Source organism: Mirounga leonina, unplaced genomic scaffold (genome assembly GCF_011800145.1).
Source record: "Mirounga leonina isolate KUSES-001 unplaced genomic scaffold, KU_Mleo_1.0 Mir_101664, whole genome shotgun sequence".
NCBI classification, from domain to species: Eukaryota; Metazoa; Chordata; class Mammalia; order Carnivora; family Phocidae; genus Mirounga; species Mirounga leonina.
In genome coordinates, this window is record NW_023270175.1 from 25,917,737 (window position 1) to 25,935,884 (window position 18,148).

The 18,148-nt window shown below is 45.8% G+C and overlaps 1 protein-coding gene across 6 annotated transcripts in view; it reads right to left on the bottom strand.

Annotated features, from left to right (window-relative positions):
• Nucleotides 1-443: 443 nt before the first annotated feature.
• The window catches only part of ARHGEF6 (Rac/Cdc42 guanine nucleotide exchange factor 6), a 99,621-nt gene continuing 81,916 nt past the window's right edge, over nucleotides 444-18,148 (bottom strand). For 3 of the 6 annotated variants that reach the window (XM_035009284.1, XM_035009318.1, XM_035009325.1), the window contains 11 exons: nucleotides 17,287-17,433; nucleotides 14,661-14,747; nucleotides 13,758-13,836; nucleotides 12,858-13,000; nucleotides 11,689-11,814; nucleotides 10,090-10,110; nucleotides 8,881-8,974; nucleotides 7,536-7,625; nucleotides 5,634-5,733; nucleotides 3,963-4,017; nucleotides 444-2,875 (listed from right to left, as the gene is read on the bottom strand). In XM_035009284.1, the coding sequence (XP_034865175.1) occupies nucleotides 2,735-2,875; nucleotides 3,963-4,017; nucleotides 5,634-5,733; nucleotides 7,536-7,625; nucleotides 8,881-8,974; nucleotides 10,090-10,110; nucleotides 11,689-11,814; nucleotides 12,858-13,000; nucleotides 13,758-13,836; nucleotides 14,661-14,747; nucleotides 17,287-17,433 (1,083 nt within the window). In that variant the 3' untranslated portion in view covers nucleotides 444-2,734. The remainder of the gene's footprint in view (nucleotides 2,876-3,962; nucleotides 4,018-5,633; nucleotides 5,734-7,535; nucleotides 7,626-8,880; nucleotides 8,975-10,089; nucleotides 10,111-11,688; nucleotides 11,815-12,857; nucleotides 13,001-13,757; nucleotides 13,837-14,660; nucleotides 14,748-17,286; nucleotides 17,434-18,148) is intronic. The other 3 variants (XM_035009303.1, XM_035009293.1, XM_035009310.1) reach the window with 3 other exon arrangements.

The following is an 18,148-nucleotide window of genomic DNA, read 5'->3' on the forward strand; positions in this document are numbered from 1 at the left end:
TTTTCTTTTTCTTTTCTTTAGGCTTCCAAGGAGAAACACAAAAAGGGTAGGAGGGGATGCTGAGTAACAACAGATAATATCCAGCACATCTGTCTCGAGGTGGATTTTCATCTTGACAGCTGATACCAGCATTCCAACTGTGGTCAGAATGTAGGCTATCACTGGTTGACAAAATCCTGATACCGGACAGAAAATGGTGTACAAACAGTCCATAGGTTGGGACCTGAAGGACAGGGGTGGAGAAGTTAAGGAAGGTTCTGACTTGTGGCATGAATTATCACTGTAAAGTGGGGAGCAAATATCACCTGCCCTGACGGAAACAGGTGGAAGGCGGCCAGGGGACCCGATGAGAGCGGATGGCTAATGAGTACATGGGGGAGGAAGCTGCCACCGCGTGAGAAATCCTTCTGCACACTGGCTAGCAAAGAAAACACGGGACTTAGTTTATAAAGCATTGTTATTCTTATTTATTGAAAATGTCCATTTTAAAAGTCTTCAAAATAAAAACAAGTTAGAAAATTTGAGCTTGTGTAAGAAGGGACATGACAGAAGAGGAAGTAAAAAGCCTCTAAGGGCAGCAGTTTAATTACAGGGTAACAGGAACCCACTTACAGAGTGTTGTAAACAACACAACTATGGAGACACTGCTCTCGGGTTAACATGGCTTCATTTCCTTTACATTACTGCTTAATATGTGAGTGCGGACACCACTCTGAGTACCGAGGGCCTCTCCTCAGAAGGGCCAAGTTCCAAAAACATGCATATGTACACGTTGCTTTAAAATAAAGACCTTTCAATATTATAAGCAATCCTATACTATCAACTATTTTGTAATCACAAAAATGTTCCCTATGGATGTAGTTTGCGCATTTACTTCAAGCCATTGATTAACCACAGGCGGGGCAGATGCTCAGATCTGTGTGGTTGTTGTTAATTTTTAGGTGAAGGACGGCATATCTAAGCTGTTGGGCTTAAAAACAGAACAACAGCCATTTCTAGAAATCTTCTTCACTCTTGAGCTTCCAAAGATGGCTGTGTGTGGTTGGCTGATGGCGGACTGTGGAATCATCCTCTTCCTGTGGGGAGCCCTTCCTGTGCAGCAAGCAGTCAATAGCCCTGTACCGCGTAGCTATGGGAACTTGAGAGCCCCCCCCCCCAATACTAGAAAGAAAAAGAGCTTAGCAAGCTGGGGGATTCAAGTTTCAAGTGTGGTTTCTAAACACCATTTGCAAAACCCACATTTATAGGCACCCATCAAATGTATCTGGTAGACAACCTTGACCAGTCCATTGGCCCTTTGCCTCTCTTTCCAGTGATCTACCCCACCTGCCCAATTGCACCTGTCTTGGGGAGAGAGAGGGGCAGGTTGCACTGCTCTGTCCTGGAGCCTTGTGCCGACTTTCATTTGTGCCAAATTTGGATGTGTTTTGTTCTTCTGGGACCCTCTTCTAAACCTGGTTTACCACAGTTCTAATTTTGGAGACACTTACAAAGGTGATCGTTTGATTCAATGAGCAACGTTAGTAGACCAGTTCCAAATACTGAGCTTCGCTAGCAACCAGCACACGACCACTAGAGGGGTCCCTTCTTTCTGGATATACAAACTGGACCAACAGCACATTTCTGCAAATAATGCTTCAAGTCCTACTCAAAGAGGCTGATGAATATTACAGCTTCTCACTGCATAGAGCAATAGAGTGAATTAAAGCGGTCTACTAGGGCATGATATCTCCTCAATGCAGATTGTTTTAAAGGATGAGAAGTCACATGTTGAATATGCAATGTAGATGAAGTAACTGCTCACAGTCTATATTTTCAAAAAGTAAGCAAAGTGCACACATACTAGTTTACACACCGCTTCGTACAGTTGGCTGAAAGCACTGGGGAAATAGAAAACTTACACACGAGGCAGACGGTTAGGGGGGAAAACCTATCATGCACTGGGCAGGGATGGTCAACTCTGCAGTTGAAGGGGAAGATTGTCTAGTGCAATTTGCTAATGGGTCTGGTACTGGCGGGGGTGACCGGAGCTTCTGCCCCACAGAGTTAAAATGTAAACCCACACAAAAGGAATAAGGGTGCTACTGTTTTCTTGGCCTTATAGACAACACAGGGCAGTAATTAAAATAAAAAGTGTGCATTGAGGGGTGGCACATGATAGTCAGGGCAGGGTGGCTGGGTCACTGGGCAAATGTGCTAGTCTTCCATTCATCCTACTCTAGTCATAGCTCAAGGAGCTTTGCCCTCCTTAAACTGGGTACTGAGGGCCTTCCAGATACAAGAAAGCATGAGAGAAAAAGTCAAGTTCACATTTACTAAGCCATGGCCAGCCACTCTGATATGGCAGCCAGCCCCAAAAGAGTGACAGGACGGGGCGGGGCAGGGAGGAAGGTAATGGCTGGTGAAGAGGCACTATGAATTGAAGGCCATCTGAAGACCATTTAAGTCATTTGCCTATACTAGTTGTCCTTTTCTTATTAAATGGAAAAGACTCTGGGGAGACTTCCACCACCACCTCTCGCTTTTACCCCAGTCAAAAAGAAAACAACCAATAACCGAACGACAACAAACACTCAAGCAAACAGAAAGACAGAGAAAGAGAGAGAGCGGGAGAGAGAGAGAGAAAGACTGACTCAGGTACAAAATAAAAACCAAGGAAGTGATCAAATGAATCATTCAGCTGGACATTTTGAGATAACCCCGGAGGCACGTGTGCCCAGCTGCACAGTGATGGTTATGGAAGAATGGAGGTCTTGCTACTGGACTCGGCCCGAATACACTCATCAGTCTGCTTCAACAGCCTCCGGACCAGCTTTTCTAGGTCCCTTCTTGATTTCAATTCTTCTTCCAGGCATTGCTTCATTCTTTTATTTTCCTGTGATGGCAAAAGACTTGTTAATTCCCCAACCAAGGAGCGCCTTCCAGGGCTCCTCCTGCTCATCCTTTTAGCAGCCTTCACCACTGACTGTACTTTCCTTCCTCAGGCTCCTTTCGCTCAGCTTCTAAGACAAGGCAGCCCCCTGCCTCTCTGACCCCTCTCTGGCCGAGTCTTTGCATTCTTCTTGCTTGCAGTGTAAGCGTCCTCTATGGCTCTGGCCTGGGCCCTCTTCCAACTCAGCTCTCTTTTCACTTAGTGTCTCTTCTCCCTCAACTCAACTCAGGGGCCTCCCGAGTCCCTCTGACACTTGACCTCATCTCACGAGCACTAGGTCCACAGTCCCCAGTGTCAACTTGATATTTACAAGCACCTCAAACTCATTATGTCCTAAAATGAACTCAGTGTCTCCACCGTCACCCCAAACTTCTCTTCCTCCTGTGGCTCCTGATCTCCATGAAGGGCACCACCCTGTCAAACTAGATACCCATGTAAAAAGCTTCATCTTCAATCCCTGGCTCTCCCTTTTAATCCCAACATCACAGCATCATTTTCCACAGGCTCTACCCCTGCGATGTGCCTTCCTTTACGTTCATTTTCCTCTCTCTACAGCCTCAATGGCACTGCCTCAGTTCAGAACTCTATCGTGTCTCACCCTGAGTTTTGTGATAACCTCCCAAGTGGTCTTCCAGTCTCTGTTCTCCCCCCTCCAGTCCATCCTTTCCCCTGTCACCAGGTACAGCCAGTCCCCAAACACCAGGAAGAGTGTGCATCATGGAGCACTGGATCACATCTGCAGAGGATCCCACAAATCAAGATTTACGGTTCTCTTTACACTCACACACTCAGGGATGACTTATCTTTGTTAACAATCTGTTCACAAATGTCAGAGAGCATGAAAGTTGTAACTAAGTATGGGACCCTATTGTAAACTGCTAAATAGGTATATGAGCAATCCTGAGAAATTTAAAGCCAAGACCACGTGGTAAAATCAACAAAACCCACCATGAAGACACAAGAAAAATCCCCACCTCACCACCTTGTTCCTGTTATGTGACCCAAGAAAATGACTTTTCTATTTCATTACCTGTTTCAGTTCTTTGACCTCATCCTTCAAGGCATACACAGTGTCGACCAGACTCCTAGAACATAAATTTCAGAGATTAAGAGCCGGCACTGAAATACTGTTAAGAAAAACTTAACCATAAAAGCAGCTTTCGAGAACTATAGCTCCTGAAGAGCAGTGGACTTTCTAGCTGGTCGGGAGATACACTGCTGTGAACGGTCCCCATGGTCCCTATTTTCAGGGGCAAACAACCACCAGCACACGTGGTCATTCGAATGCCATGTCATGGCACCTTTTCTATACTGCCCTCCTCCTTGGCCACTTGCTTCCCAGCTTGGGAGAGTACAAAAAAAGAGAGACTTGGGCTCATCATAAAGTTTTGATTCTTCCTTTGGGGCAGGAACGAACATCACCTAACATGTAATGTGGGGTGTCATGAGACCTGCCTACCTTATGATATCTGTGCAATGGCAGGGCTGTTCTCACCTCTCCGACCCTACACGACCCTACATGACACAAAGTCAGGAGCATTCTTTCTGTCCCAAAAGAGGATAAAGTGCCCTGGCTGAGTCATGGGACAGTTACTTCTCAGATGGCTCTCTCCCTGGACAAGAACTCTGGAGATCCGGGTTCCAGTTTGGATCCTCCCACTTACCAGTCCTCCAACCTTGGGTAACCAGTTTCTTTCTCCTCCTCTCCTTGTCTGACTTTCTTCACATACAAAATGGCAATAATACCACATTCCCCGCAAGCCTCACAAAGTTGTTGTGGGGATTAATATAGCTATTATAACAATTATTATTACAACTGTTATCATTTACTGAGTGATGACCATGTGCCAGCCTTTATACTTATTCTTCCATTTAACCCCACCACAAACCTTAAAGTATTACTATCATACCCATTTACGGATGGGGAAACCGAGGCACGGAGCGGTAAAGAGGCTGGCCCCCATGTCACACAGCTAACACGATGCAGAATTTGGACTTGAACCAGGGCTGTTCTCTCAAGCCCAAGGGCTTTACCATTTTGGCACATCACTTCATATACCAGATGGGAAAATACATTGACGATGTCGAGCACTTCGAAATATGCTATCCTATGCAAATTTAGGCCTGACTTCAGAAATGACTCAAGTTTAAACAAATGAATTATTTGGCTACTTTGTATTTATTTTATGAGCCCATAGGTACTTAACCTGATTTTCCCCCATTGGGCCACCCTCACTAGTGTGCAAAGGAAACCTCCGGAACATCATTTCCCTGAGCCTCAACTTCAATAGAAGTGGTGAAAGTAATGCTTATCTCGCTGGGTTTCTGTAGGATTCTAAATAGGTCAAGTATGTGAAAGTCCAGGGTTTGACTCAGTAAATGTGAGAAGCAACCCTCTGGCCATGGAAACTGGTGCTGTCGCCTTCCCAAGTGCCACCTAGACCCATCTGGAGTACTATTCTTGCGTACCCTAGAGCACCTTCCCATGTGGGGGAGCCACCATGCAGAGAGTTCCACCCCCTCTGCCTCCCCTTCCCACTTCCCCTTGTTGGGGAGCAGCCCTCTCACAGGTCCCAACTGCGTGAGAGCAAACAGGGCTATATTCCCAGAGAAGGAGGGACTGTCCTTCAGTGCAGGCTTTGCAAGAGACGCACTTTTCCAGCCCCCAGACAAATCAGAAAAGGTAGCCCACTCTACTCACTTTTCTTCGATGATAGTCTGGCCATTGCTCCTGGTTTCTTCAATGATGAGTTTCTCCTCCTCGGGGAGTAAGACTTGTGGGAGCGAATCTTTGCGCGCACCTACAAACAAGGGTTGCGAGAGGAGAGTCACCCGAGACTACCCTAGGTGTTGGCCCCTTCTACTATTGTCACTGAGGGGTCTTTGTTGATGGCACATTGCTGCCCTGCACCCAGAGAACAGTCATCCAACATTTGCTGACTAAATCTTCCTGATGTGAGAAAATAGACAAATACATCGATTCGATTTTGGCCAGGGTGGGGGGCATTTTGTCAGTGAAGTCCATTCCAGTCAAAGGTGGAGCAGGGGGTGGGCGTTACCACATCAGCACAAAGACGTGGGCATGTTTATGGCTCTGCTCAGACTCTCTCCAGGCTCTGGGGATGGAAGAGGTGACAGAAGAGACAAGGGACCGGACCAAAGAGCTCTCCTGCACCTCCAACCCCCCCCCTCACTTCTGGATCCTTCCTCTTGGAGCTTGAGCCCTTAATCTTGAATCTTCGAGTTGTGTGCACTCACTGCCTCCCCCTTGCTGAGGTGGTGGTGTCTCTGCCTTCCACAGGGCCCAGCACTCCGTGGGTGCTTACTAAGTAGGCTGCAGACTGACCAACTGACTGGTTAAATGCACTCAGTTCCCCGGGAAACAGGACTTCTGGCTGGAGAGAGGGACAGAGGATGGGAGGCCGCCATGATGCTAGACACTTGCCACGTGTCAGGGGCAGGCTAGGCAGGAGGGGCGGAAACACTGCCTCCACCTCCTACAGATCTGCGGACGCTGTCGATGTGAAGAGAGCAGGTTCAGGGAGCAGATGAGGTCATGTTTTGTATGAGGGATGCTTCTTCTGGTGTCTCCCTGTCCCCCTCTCTTTCCTAGTTTTCACGCCCCAAACTGCTCTCACTTTCCATTCCTGCCTCCTCGAAACTTGTTCTCAGAGCCAAGATCTGTCTGTGAAGCAGAACGTAGGATAGTCCTCTCTTCACGGTCAAATGTGTCAAGTCTGACATCAAATGTTTTCCTCACGCCAGCCTTGGGGACATGTTACTTTGAAGGCATCGGTCAAGGCCATCAGCCCAAGCGATCCCCACCCCTACTCAAGTGATTGGTCATTAGCTGTCCAACAGAGAGCATTATGGAGAACTCACTTCTTCTGCAGATGCAAACACCTTGCACCAGGTCTCCTGAATGTCTATAATCACGGCAGACAAGACAGAACTGATGCGACCTGGTTTTTTAAAAAGCTCAAGGAGCAATCAGAAAAACCTCATCTGGCTTTCAGTTTGTAGCCTGAAAGGTGCTGGGAGGTGGTCGTGGGGGGTGCCCTTCCCTGGTAGCTCCCTGTAAACTGCACACATTCCAAACGGCCCCTGCTGAGCAGCTACATTTCCAGATTTTCAGAGCAACTTTGAAACCTGAGCTGGGTGAAGCACTGTTCGCTTAAATATGCAGCTGATCAAAGATAGTATTGTGACTTCCTTTCCAAATCTGCCTATGAGAAGAGATTAGCATCAGTTCACAGACACAGGAACTCTCTGGGCTCTTTAATTCCTAACTAGTGCTGGTGAAGGTATCTGTGTACTTCAAAGGAGAAGGACTTTAAAAAAAAAAAAAAATCTTCTTTTTTTTTTTTTTTCCTCCTTTCTATCACCTCCAACTTTTTTACTCTTGCGTCTCTCTTTCTCTCTGGGTGAAAAGAAACAGCGGGTAAACAAACCGCCTGGCAGCTCAAAGCACCTTATCGGAAAGATGCAGTTCTGAAGCACTCCTCTGCACCCGGTCACCTGCTTTTCTCTTTTTTCAAAGAGGCGCTGAGCAGTCAAAAAGAAATAGCGTTCATTAGAGAAAGTGGTTTGGGAGGGAACCTACTTGAGCCGTGGCCTTGTTGGAAATTTGCGCTGGTGCAGTACGCTTCGATCACTTTAAGGATCTGCGCATCCTCTTCCAGAGCAGCGGTACCTGTCGGATTTAAGGAATGAGGACTTTGCGGACACAAATCTGCCTCTGGACCCTCGAGATGACGCGGTGCACTCCGCTGCTGGGGGCTGGCTTCCCTGACTGGAAAGCCTCCTCTGGCCGCTTTCTTTCCATTTTTCTTTGCTGAGGAAACGTTTTCATCGTTTGGGGGCTTCTACTAAGACTCCGAGGGGCCACGATGACCGCGGTGGGCGTGGCCCTAGCCTCGGCTCTCACCTGAAATACACCACCACCTGCCTCCCCTCCAAATTGTAAGGCTCCCCTTCTCTAGGAGGCTTTCCCCCCTAGGCCCCACCCATTTTTTCCAAGCAGCCAGCAGAGTCATTGATGCTCCCTTCCTCCCTCTCCCTCTCCAACTCGTTCTGGAAAGGACTGGGGCATGGAACCCTGCTAGAGGGCTGATGCGCGCCCCCAGGGGCGGGCTGGGCTATGCAGAAGCTGGAGTCCGGCAAAGATTTCTCCAGACTGTATTTTTGGCTGAGACACTGAGGAGGCATCCCTTACTCCTTCATGTGTGTCCCAAAGTACCTCGGTCCCAGCCATAGAGGCCAATGCACACATATGGACTGGCCAACCGACTCTGCAGTCCGCCTGGGAATCAAGCCGTTTCTACACGGCAGCAGGCTGATACCTTGGCTAACTGGGAACGTCACTGAGCATTAAATTTCCAGAAGGATTTCAGCCTTCAGGTCTGTTTAGTCTATCTCAGTAGGGGAAAACATCTTGGGCATCAGAAACTAAGGGAGAAAAAATGTATCCATAGCAGACGTGGCCCTTTAGTGGTTCTCAACCAGGCGGGGCAAAATCTTCAACGCGATGATCATACGGAGGGCGTTTGGCTCAGATCACATGAAGTGCAGTGGGAGGCAGCTCGTTCAAAAAGCTCAGAGGTGACCAAACCCTAGAATGCGTGCATTTTTCTTTGTGTAACAGGTGATACAGAGGACAAACTACTCTCCTCATCTGCTTCCAACAAAATTCTTCTGCTAGCTCATCCATAGCTGACCGTCAAAAAGTATAAAACACATGGCGCCTGGGTGGCTCAGTCGTTAGGCGTCTGCCTTCGGCTCGGGTCGTGGTCCCGGGGTCCTGGGATCGAGCCGCGCATCGGGCTCCCTGCTCCGCGGGAGGCCTGCTTCTCCCTCTCCCACTCCCCCTGCTTGTGTTCCCTCTCTCTCTCTGAAAAATAAATAAATAAATAAAATCTTAAAAAAAAAAAAAAGTATAAAACACATACTTTTCCGAATCACATATTCCTCCTCCGATGGCTTTCTTTCTGTCTTTCTTTTGTGAAGAAACTTCTTCATTGTTTTGGGGCTCTTACTAGACTCCTGTAAGGATAGAGGTTTCTTTATGAATTAGAATTCTCCCCCCGAAAACAAATTAAAAATAGCAAATGAAATTAAACCGAATGGCTCTCTCTTATTTTGACAGTGTCCAGAGTGCATCAAAATTTAATAACGGACACAATAAAACTGGCTCCAATAAACTCTAAAAGCTTACATAAAACAGAGGCAATGACATTGTCCTCTCAATTGCCATAGGGACAGGAGCCATCTGTAGTGAAAGTAGCGGGTGTTGATCCTAGGGAAATAACCGTATTCCTAACGTGGTCTATAGTCCTCACTGATACGGTTTTAAGGGAATTAAGTAACAACTGTAGTACACACTGCTTTTCAAAGAGCTTCAAAGCGGTTTAAATCCATTTTCCTTAGCAACAGTCCCCCAAAGAAAAATATTAATTTCCATTTGTCAGATGGGAAAATTAAGGCAGGGGGACCTAATACTTTCTCTGAAGTCAGGGAGAAGAGCCAAATGAGGGATCTCCGGATAAATAACTCAGGGTCAGGAGTCACGGGTGTAGACCTAAGCTTAAATATACATATATAAAGCCATATTTTTAATTAGGCGATAAAAGAGCCATGAATTATTGAATTCGCTTCTGCCATCTGAATAACCAGTGCCCATTATCAGGTATCCAAGTAAACGGATTAGAATCTTAGACCCTGGTGACCATTCTTCTCCCAATCTCCCATGCGATGCATATCTGTGATGTATGGATAATAATTAGTACCTTAAAATATACGGAACAAAGAATTTAATTTCTTCCACTTAGCCACAGTGACCCACTTAGACTTACTTGAAAACAGACAGACATGGAAAACTCACACGTGACAAAAAGAACAGGAAAAACAGCATTAAAAAACACACACACACACAAGGAAAAACGGGCATTTTTAGGGCATCTAAGACGACGTTTTCAAACGTATTTCACAAGAGCCTGCTTTTTTGAAGAAAGTACTTACATGTCAGATTTGCATCTTCACATTTTAGCCACCAATTAGAACAAGGGACAAAACAAGCATAAAGGAAAGCTTCATTCATCAAAGGTTACAGCACAGCATTATGATGTCACTGTAAGCCAAAGATATTGTTCTACCCTTACCTTTAAGATATAAGACATCCTCTAAAGTGAATATGTAAAGAAAGAGAAGATGAGCGTGAGAGGTCGATGGTTATAATGACCAAATCCATTTATCAATAATTCTAAAACAACATTTGAAATGTTAGTGTTATCATCAATTACACAGAGAGAATATCATCATGTTTCCCACATTAGTCTCAGATGCAATATCATCATGCAAAAGCCCAGGGAATACAGTTCTGTGCGGAATAACAAATACTGAAAATAACCGAAATACACACTATGCAGTAAGAATATATTAATAACTCTCTTCTCCCAGCGGAAACAACATGATCATGCCTTAGTTTTAATGGATTAGTTCTGTGAAGGATTAAGTCAACTTTACCCTTCAAGGCTCACCTGCATTTGAACTTAGTAACTGACAATTACAAAATATCCATCGTTAAAAAGGGGACCCAGGTAACTATGACGTGGCACTCCTGGTTTACGTAATCAGAGAAGAAAATTGGATGCCTGTGGGTATCACTGGTCGATTTCCAAAGCAAACCTGTGGGACTATTTCCTGGCCCAATTCTGGACAGAGGTACATAATAAGGATTCAGCTCGAGCATTATTTCTTCTGTCGTGCCCAGCTGAAACGATCAAAAAATCCTCCGGTGTCCAAAGACTGTTTTATTTTTACTGCACTCGGAGGCAACAATTAATCAAAACAGCAGCATGGTGTTTGAGATCGGGACAAATTTAAAATTGAGCTAAATCTGTGTCACGCATCAAAACACATGTTCGAAATAGAAATATATGCTGTCTTTGCCCCCTAATTCTAAGATGCGCCTCATAACCGTCATGGACTTAAACCTTCACTCGGTAAGACCTAGGTAAAGAAGAGTTCCTAATAAATGAGGCTCTTTACTGAAAGCTGAAATGATGAGAAACAGCTTAAGGGAAAAAAAAATTAAAAACACTGTTTGGATGGAAAAAGTAACACTCCACAATCACAGGAGCGAGTGACTGACATTTCCTGACTGCAACTTTCAGGAAAAAATAGAAAGAACCTTCAAGTGCCCACACTACCCAAATATCCAATGCCCTTTAAGGTTGTTGCCTAAAAGCCTCTGCTTAAAAGACATTCTTTTCATTAAATTCTTTTCCCTTCCCAACTGCAACAAAAAGTCCAGGCCCTCATAGTTCAGACTCATGGCCTGGTCCCATATGACTTTCCTGGTTTGGCTTAATAGATCAAAATGATCCAAAAATGCAGAATTGGGTCTGCTTGGGTGGAAATTCAGGTCAAATGAAGTGGCTCTTGTTTGAGACGCGTGGATGTGATTACCAAAGTATACAACTGTCGTGTCATCAGAAAGGTGAAGCAGAGGCACTTTAGGAGGGGACCAGGGAACTCAGGCAGTGCACATAAACCCTGTGGATATTTGATAAATATCTGTACAGGGACACTGGAGAAACGGGAAATTAAAAAAATAAGAAATCCCTGAGTCTAACAATTCACAAGTGACTGACATCTATCCCCTAGCATAAATTCTAGCACATTGCCACAGAACTATTTGTAATGAGCTATGAAATGAGCTTGTCAGAAGCATTTTATACCATAGGTAGCAAAATTACCTCTTTATAACCTAGTGCTGCTGATGGTCTAAGTGGAGGTGCAGGTCGTAGACAACTTAAACTCCACGGTTTTATAATTTGAGGAGGTTCCAGGGGTCCTCGGGGCTGTCCAGTAGAGCTAAAAGACTGGGAAAATGTCTGATGAGATGTTGGCAATCTGCCATCTGAACCCGACCTTGGGCCACACGGCGAGAGAACAGCAAAAGTGTCATTGGATCAGCAAAGCCAGCCATAGAAAAGGAAAGGTGGGCAAACAAAAGTCTCCAGTTTGAGAACTGGCACTTTCCAGTCCGGCTTATGGGGTCTCTAAGGAACAGCACCACATGGACTCAAAATCCTATGATCCTGTCTTCCCTCTCTCTTCTAGAATTTCACTCAAGCCAGGGGTGGCTTTCCTTTAGAAGAGAGGAAAGCAGAGTCAAGACTGAATGGGTTCAGTCATGCGTTGGGCGCTCGACTAGGTGCCAAGATAGGTTATTTCAGCGGAACGACCAAAGACAAACCTCAGCAAAGTAACTAGCTGGCGACCGACAAAGCCAAGATTTGAACTCAGGTCTGATGTCAAAGCCCTCGTTCTTCCCACCACAACACACAGTGCTTGAGACTGGAGTTTTGGCATCACCAGTTGGAGTGTTAACAGACAACACGGCAACCTTCACTCTCACTCAGCAAGTACGGTAAAATCTCACTGATTCCAATTCCAGGAATTCCAAAGTTGTGATAACTCAGAAGAAGGCAACGCTGAAAGTTTACCCTCGAAGGTGACCTAGTGAATGTGGTAGCATCGATGAGATTGCATGGCGGGGCTTAAGTAATGGGGAAGGGAATCTCTGTGTTTTGACTCAGCATACAATGAAAAGGAGACTAACGGTCGCTAATTAAAATGAATTTCGTGTATCACTGAAATATCTTAGCGGGACTTGTGATGAGAAAAACTTTGCCGGCAGTCAAACAAAAGTGCACACCTCTTGGTACACCTTTGTCTTAATTTGGATGGGTCTCCCTCCAAAACAAGAAATGAGAATTCGAGAGGTTTTACTGTACTTTGAAGCCTACAAATATAGGTGAGCTGAAGACTAAGGGCATGCTCACTGCTTCTCATAAGTCCTCTGCAGGCAGGTCTGACGAGAGCCTCAACAATCCCCGGACAGCGCGAGTGGACCACTTACGGAATGACCGCTGCAAGATGATGATGAGGTCTTGGATAACGAACTGCAGGAGGCGGGCCCCCGGATCAGTCGGCAGAGATGCTCCAGCCACTCCTGCAAGTCCTGGCTGCTGCCGCAGTGGATCACGGTTCTCTCTACATTACCTGCATCGCCCGTCGGGGAGCATTTGGAAACAAGAGCAAGCAGAAGCCTGAGCTCGCCTCCTTCATAAACAGACTCGACGCAACTAAGACTCGGGTGTCTGTTTTTAAGGAGGGTTCACACCTAGGGGCTAACCCTGTGGAGACGTCTATGTCGGGGACAGGTCATGAGGTCAGGAAATACATACCTGTATCTGATTTCTAAAGCTGTCCTTGACTTCTACTGCTCACAGAATCTGAGGAAAGTAGTCTAAAACTTTAAACAAACTCACAGGGCAAAAAGTGCCTCAGACACTATTCAAAGTTGAATCAACATCTAATCTCGGGCTCCCTACTGGGGAAGAAGGGGGTAAGGCCCCGGGGCCGACATCCCAGTGTCAGCCACTGTTCTGTGTCCGTGCAAAACGTGGAAATCACACAGGCCTGGCAAAAGGGATCCCAGGCCGAGAGGTCAGGCCTGGCATTTTGCTTGGTTTGTGCATTTACATCAGTCCGATTTGTTATTTCTGAGTCCCAACAAGTGGCTCTCTTAGGCAAGAAGAGATTGAAACTAATGGCAAAGCCAAGGCTTCTGAGTGACCAGGAGACTGTTCTATCGCTGGACCCTAATTATCCCGGGAGAGCTAACATACTAGGCCGTGCCCAGGTAAAGCTCACTCATAGCCTTATCACAGAAAATAATGGCATTTATTTATTCAAATCCCACCTTGTCTCAAAAAGGATTTCAAGTAGCTACTTGAAAAAAGAGAAAATTACCTACCTGTGATTTCAAATGTGTTGTCATTCCCTTCGATTTCATCTAATCTAGTCACCACCATTCCTGCTACTGGTATTTTTCCCTATCGGAAAAAGAACATTCCCATTAATTCTGTGGTTATATGCACCTCTGCTTATGTCTATTAGATTTTTCTGACCCTCTCAGGAATCCCTGCTGAATGACGGCTAGACAGATTTCTCTGGCCTGTCAATAGATAGTATGTTTCCCTGCTTTCAATTTTAATTAGACAAGAAAGCAAGGGGGAAATATGGGTTGTGTTTTGCTAACACGCCCTAAACCATACGGTGGAGATTTACAAACAGCTTACTTTTTTCTAACACATTTGCAGGAGACTCAGTCAACAAAGTAAAGACTCAAAAAAAAAAAAAAAGTCCAATTTTACGAAAATCAGTAATTGCTATGCCAGATATAACAGGCAACCGTAACTCACAGCCCTCCACATTTGGGGAGCAGGCTGAAGGAAGTTTAACTTCCTAAGGAGTTTCACGACTTGCACCTCCGAACCCCGAATCATGTGATATGACTGCGACCAGACAGTCACAGGAGTGGGTCCCAGCTTTATAGCTTCTCAGCAATAATGATATGAGATGAGCCCGTGAAACATGGCTGCTAATTTATCCACTTGCAGACTTAGAGTTCTATTTAAACATTCATAACCTAGCTCACAACCAGAGCAGTGGACATGGAAGATAAACTCATTACAGCAATATAAAGGTTTCTGATCTAAGGAACATCTGTTCTTATAAGCCGTTTAATTACAACAAAGGGTCAGAACACTGTGTTCTCTGGCTGGAGCTTTTAATGCCATAGTGGAAATATTGCATCTGGATGGAAACCTGTTTTCATTCTGGGTCCTGCTATTTGCTTTATATGAAATCTACTAACCTGATAGATAAAGCCACTCATCCGAGGACTTGCAGATAACATTATCAAGACACTTGAGAACAACAGGAGGTACCGCTCCTCTTTTTCCTAAAGTGAAATGAAACATGCTAAGCGGAGAACAGAGAGTGGACATTTTATTTGTTAAGATTTTCAGGAGTCACTGTTATGTAACAGAGAGCTTGTGAGGCAACAAAACACGAACAGTGAGCTTTTAAGAAAGATACCCAACCTCAGAGCACCAAACTAGTTGAATTTTGCTTTGAAAGGAGTACAAACCCACGGTTTATCTCTCTTCTTCCTCTACATGACAGTTAGATACAAATAACCATGCTTCGTTCCCAAGTACGCACGCCTGAGACGTCACAGGGTTCATGCCAAGGCACAAGGCTCTGGGGTCACAAAATGAAAATGATTTTACTTTGAAAAGGAGCAAAACAGAAGGGGCTTTCAGGCGATAGTAAGTCTCCTATGCTCTAGCATGTGTATTAAATTCTTATTCATAAAACTACTTTTAATCGGTAAGAACAAGATAACTATCAGACCCCTGTAATGGGAAGAAGTAAATACTTTCTGAAAATGGCAGGAAAGAAAATTTCACACAGGAGGGCTTCTCTGAACCCCTTAAACAGATAGGCGATTAGTAGGTGCAAAAAAATTCTGTTCGGCTTACACGCCCAGCCGTGTTAGCTACAATGATCCTTATGCCTCTCTCCATCTCCTTCCTTGCACTTGAGAAGGGCAATCCTTCGAGGCTCACTCTCCTAGCAAGTTCTCTGCAGCCTCTCGCATCTTTCTCTTGCTTGGTTTCCTTCTGCAGACACTTCATCTCTTCCTTCTCCTTCCAGCAGCCTCTCCTGCTTAGCTAGTTTCTTCTCTTTTGCCTTTACCATCTGCCCATCTCCTGTCCTTCACTGGCCCCTGTGGCTCCTTCTTCATAACACGGGCCCGCCTCGCTGTGCTGCGCTTCGCAGATGCTGCCTTTTTTACGATTGAAGGTCTGTGCCAACCCTGCGTGGAGCAAGTCTACAGGCACCATTTTTTCCAACAGGCACCATTTTTCTAGCAGCATTTGCTCACTTTGCATCTCTGTCACGTTTTGGTACTTCTTGCCACATTTCAAGCTTTTTCACTATTACTGTATTTGTTCTGGTGATCAGTGATTATGACTCACTGAAGGCTCCGATGATGGTTAGCATTTTTTAGCCATAAAGTATTTTTGATGGAGGTATGTACTGGGTTGCCCGCTTAATAAACTACAGGACAGCGTAAAGAAAACTTTTACATGCACCGCAAGACTGAAAACTTGATTTGCCTCGCTTCACCGTGCTGTTGGCTTTGTGGCGGGGATCTGCAACCGGACCTCCAGTGTCTCCTAGGTATGCCAGGACCCTGTGCCTTGACATTCTCTTGCCAAGTTACTGGCTCCCTTCATTTTTCTCCCCATTGATTCCTTCCTAACTGCGGCCCCACTGCCCTCTCGAAGTCATCAATAACTGCCTTCTAGCGAAATCCAATGGCTTCTTCTTGCTCTCCGTACTCCTTGACCTCTGACCCTTCGGCAGCACTCAGCGGGCTGACCACTTTCCTCCCCCTTCCTAAAAGACATAATCCATCTTCAGCCTTCCGTGCCTCTCTCTGTATATTTTCTTCCTAGGAAGGCACATCTGTCAGGAACAGCTAAATCTCTGCCTCCAACTCTGCCCTCCCTCCCACGTTTCTCTACCTTAGTAACAGCCGCCTACAAGATCTCTCCACCTGGAGACCTACGGCTGGTTACCTGCAAGTGAACAGGTCTAAGATGACACCATCATCTCCAGCCCACAGGTCACTGCTTCCTCTCCACTTGCCCTCCTAACCGGGGCTCAGATTTGCCCCCTGCAGTTTTATTTTCTCCTCCACCACCTTCGTGGGCGGGGGGAGGGGGTGCTTCTCACTTTGCAACCCAGCTGGTCCTTCTGTGGCCAGCCCCCTCCCCTCCGGTTTCCATGACGCACATGCTTGTCAGATGTAAGCATCATCAACTCCCCCTTCGTGGTGTTTCTCTACGACTTGAGCCTCTAACAGCTCCCTGCTGCCCGCTGTGTGGATCTGAACGGCTCTTGCCCGATGCCTGGGGTTCTCAAAACCCGACTGTCTCCCTCCGTCTCTTTCCCTCTCCCAGCATGCTTCCTCTGCTCCTGACCGACTGGCTTCCCCACTGTCCCATGGCAAAAGGCCACGCTCCTGTTCTCTCCTGAGATAAGAATGGCCTCTACCTTACAAAATCCTCGCCTTTCTTCTTTGTGGCCCTCCTCCGCCAGTCCTAGCTCCATAAGGTCTTCTTGCTCTCCCCCTTCTCCGAACTTCTGTGGAATCCACTGTGGAGATATGCACAAGCTACACCGACTCCTTGGGTCTGTTTGCTAGGTGCAGCTTAGCTTGCAAACAAGGCATTCCTTGAAGGCAGGGATCACCGCGGATTCCCTCGCCTATCTCCCGCAGCACCTAGCAGAGTGCTGGACAAGGAAGAGCTGCTCAGTTTCTTTGAACGTTCAAGCACTTGACCTTGACGGAAAGACAAGTCAAAGAAGAAAAACAGGAAGGAGGAAAGATGGAAGCAATGGCACTGAGGTCTGAGACGTCTTACCTCGCACGTTCCCTGCTGCACCATTACTTGTGACATAAACAGCACATTTCCCAAGGTTTTAATACTCTCTCCTTCCCAGGCCTGAATGGGCTCAGAGAGTATCTGCAACTCCAGCTGTTTTCTCTTTCTCAGATCTTGGCACTGTCCCTACAGAGCCAAAGCAGAACATAATGGACTAGGAATTCTTGCGAAACAGACCCAGATCAAGACTTAAAGTGAGATGAAGTTTTGGACTTCCGGATTTCCAGAGTCCCTACTCCTCAGCATGACGTGTCCCCAGCAGACAGCAAGATCCACTATCCTAACTCTCCAGCCAGAGGTTTTGTGAGGAAGAGCTACTTTGGCCAAAACATCAGGATAAAGCGGTAGCAGGGGCCATGCATTTGTTTCGTTATAAGATAGATTCGATTCACTGTAGCACGGCCCTGTACTTTAGGGACTAGTAGTAGACTGGTACGGGGAAAAAAATACTAAATTAATTTTTACTCCTAAGAGGACTGAGAAAAAGAGATACAACTGAATTTTACGCATACAAACTGAAAATACAAGCCAGGAAACAATATGTGGGATATGAATACGATATATATAAATATCACTGCTTCAGAAAGCATGAAGCTATTTCTTAGAGTAATTTAACAGTATTCATTCCAAGTTGAATATGAAAATGAGCATATGGTTAGTTATGTTACTGTTTCCAAATAAATGTCATAGTTTTTTGGGGTGTGTTTTCTATACAATCTCTGCTGCCCCTTTTAGCTCATACATGGCAACTGGAGGACATCAGTTCACTCTACACACATTTGTGAAGCATCTAAACTTGGCAATAAATATACTATGACCATCAAAGCAAGCTTCGCAATGT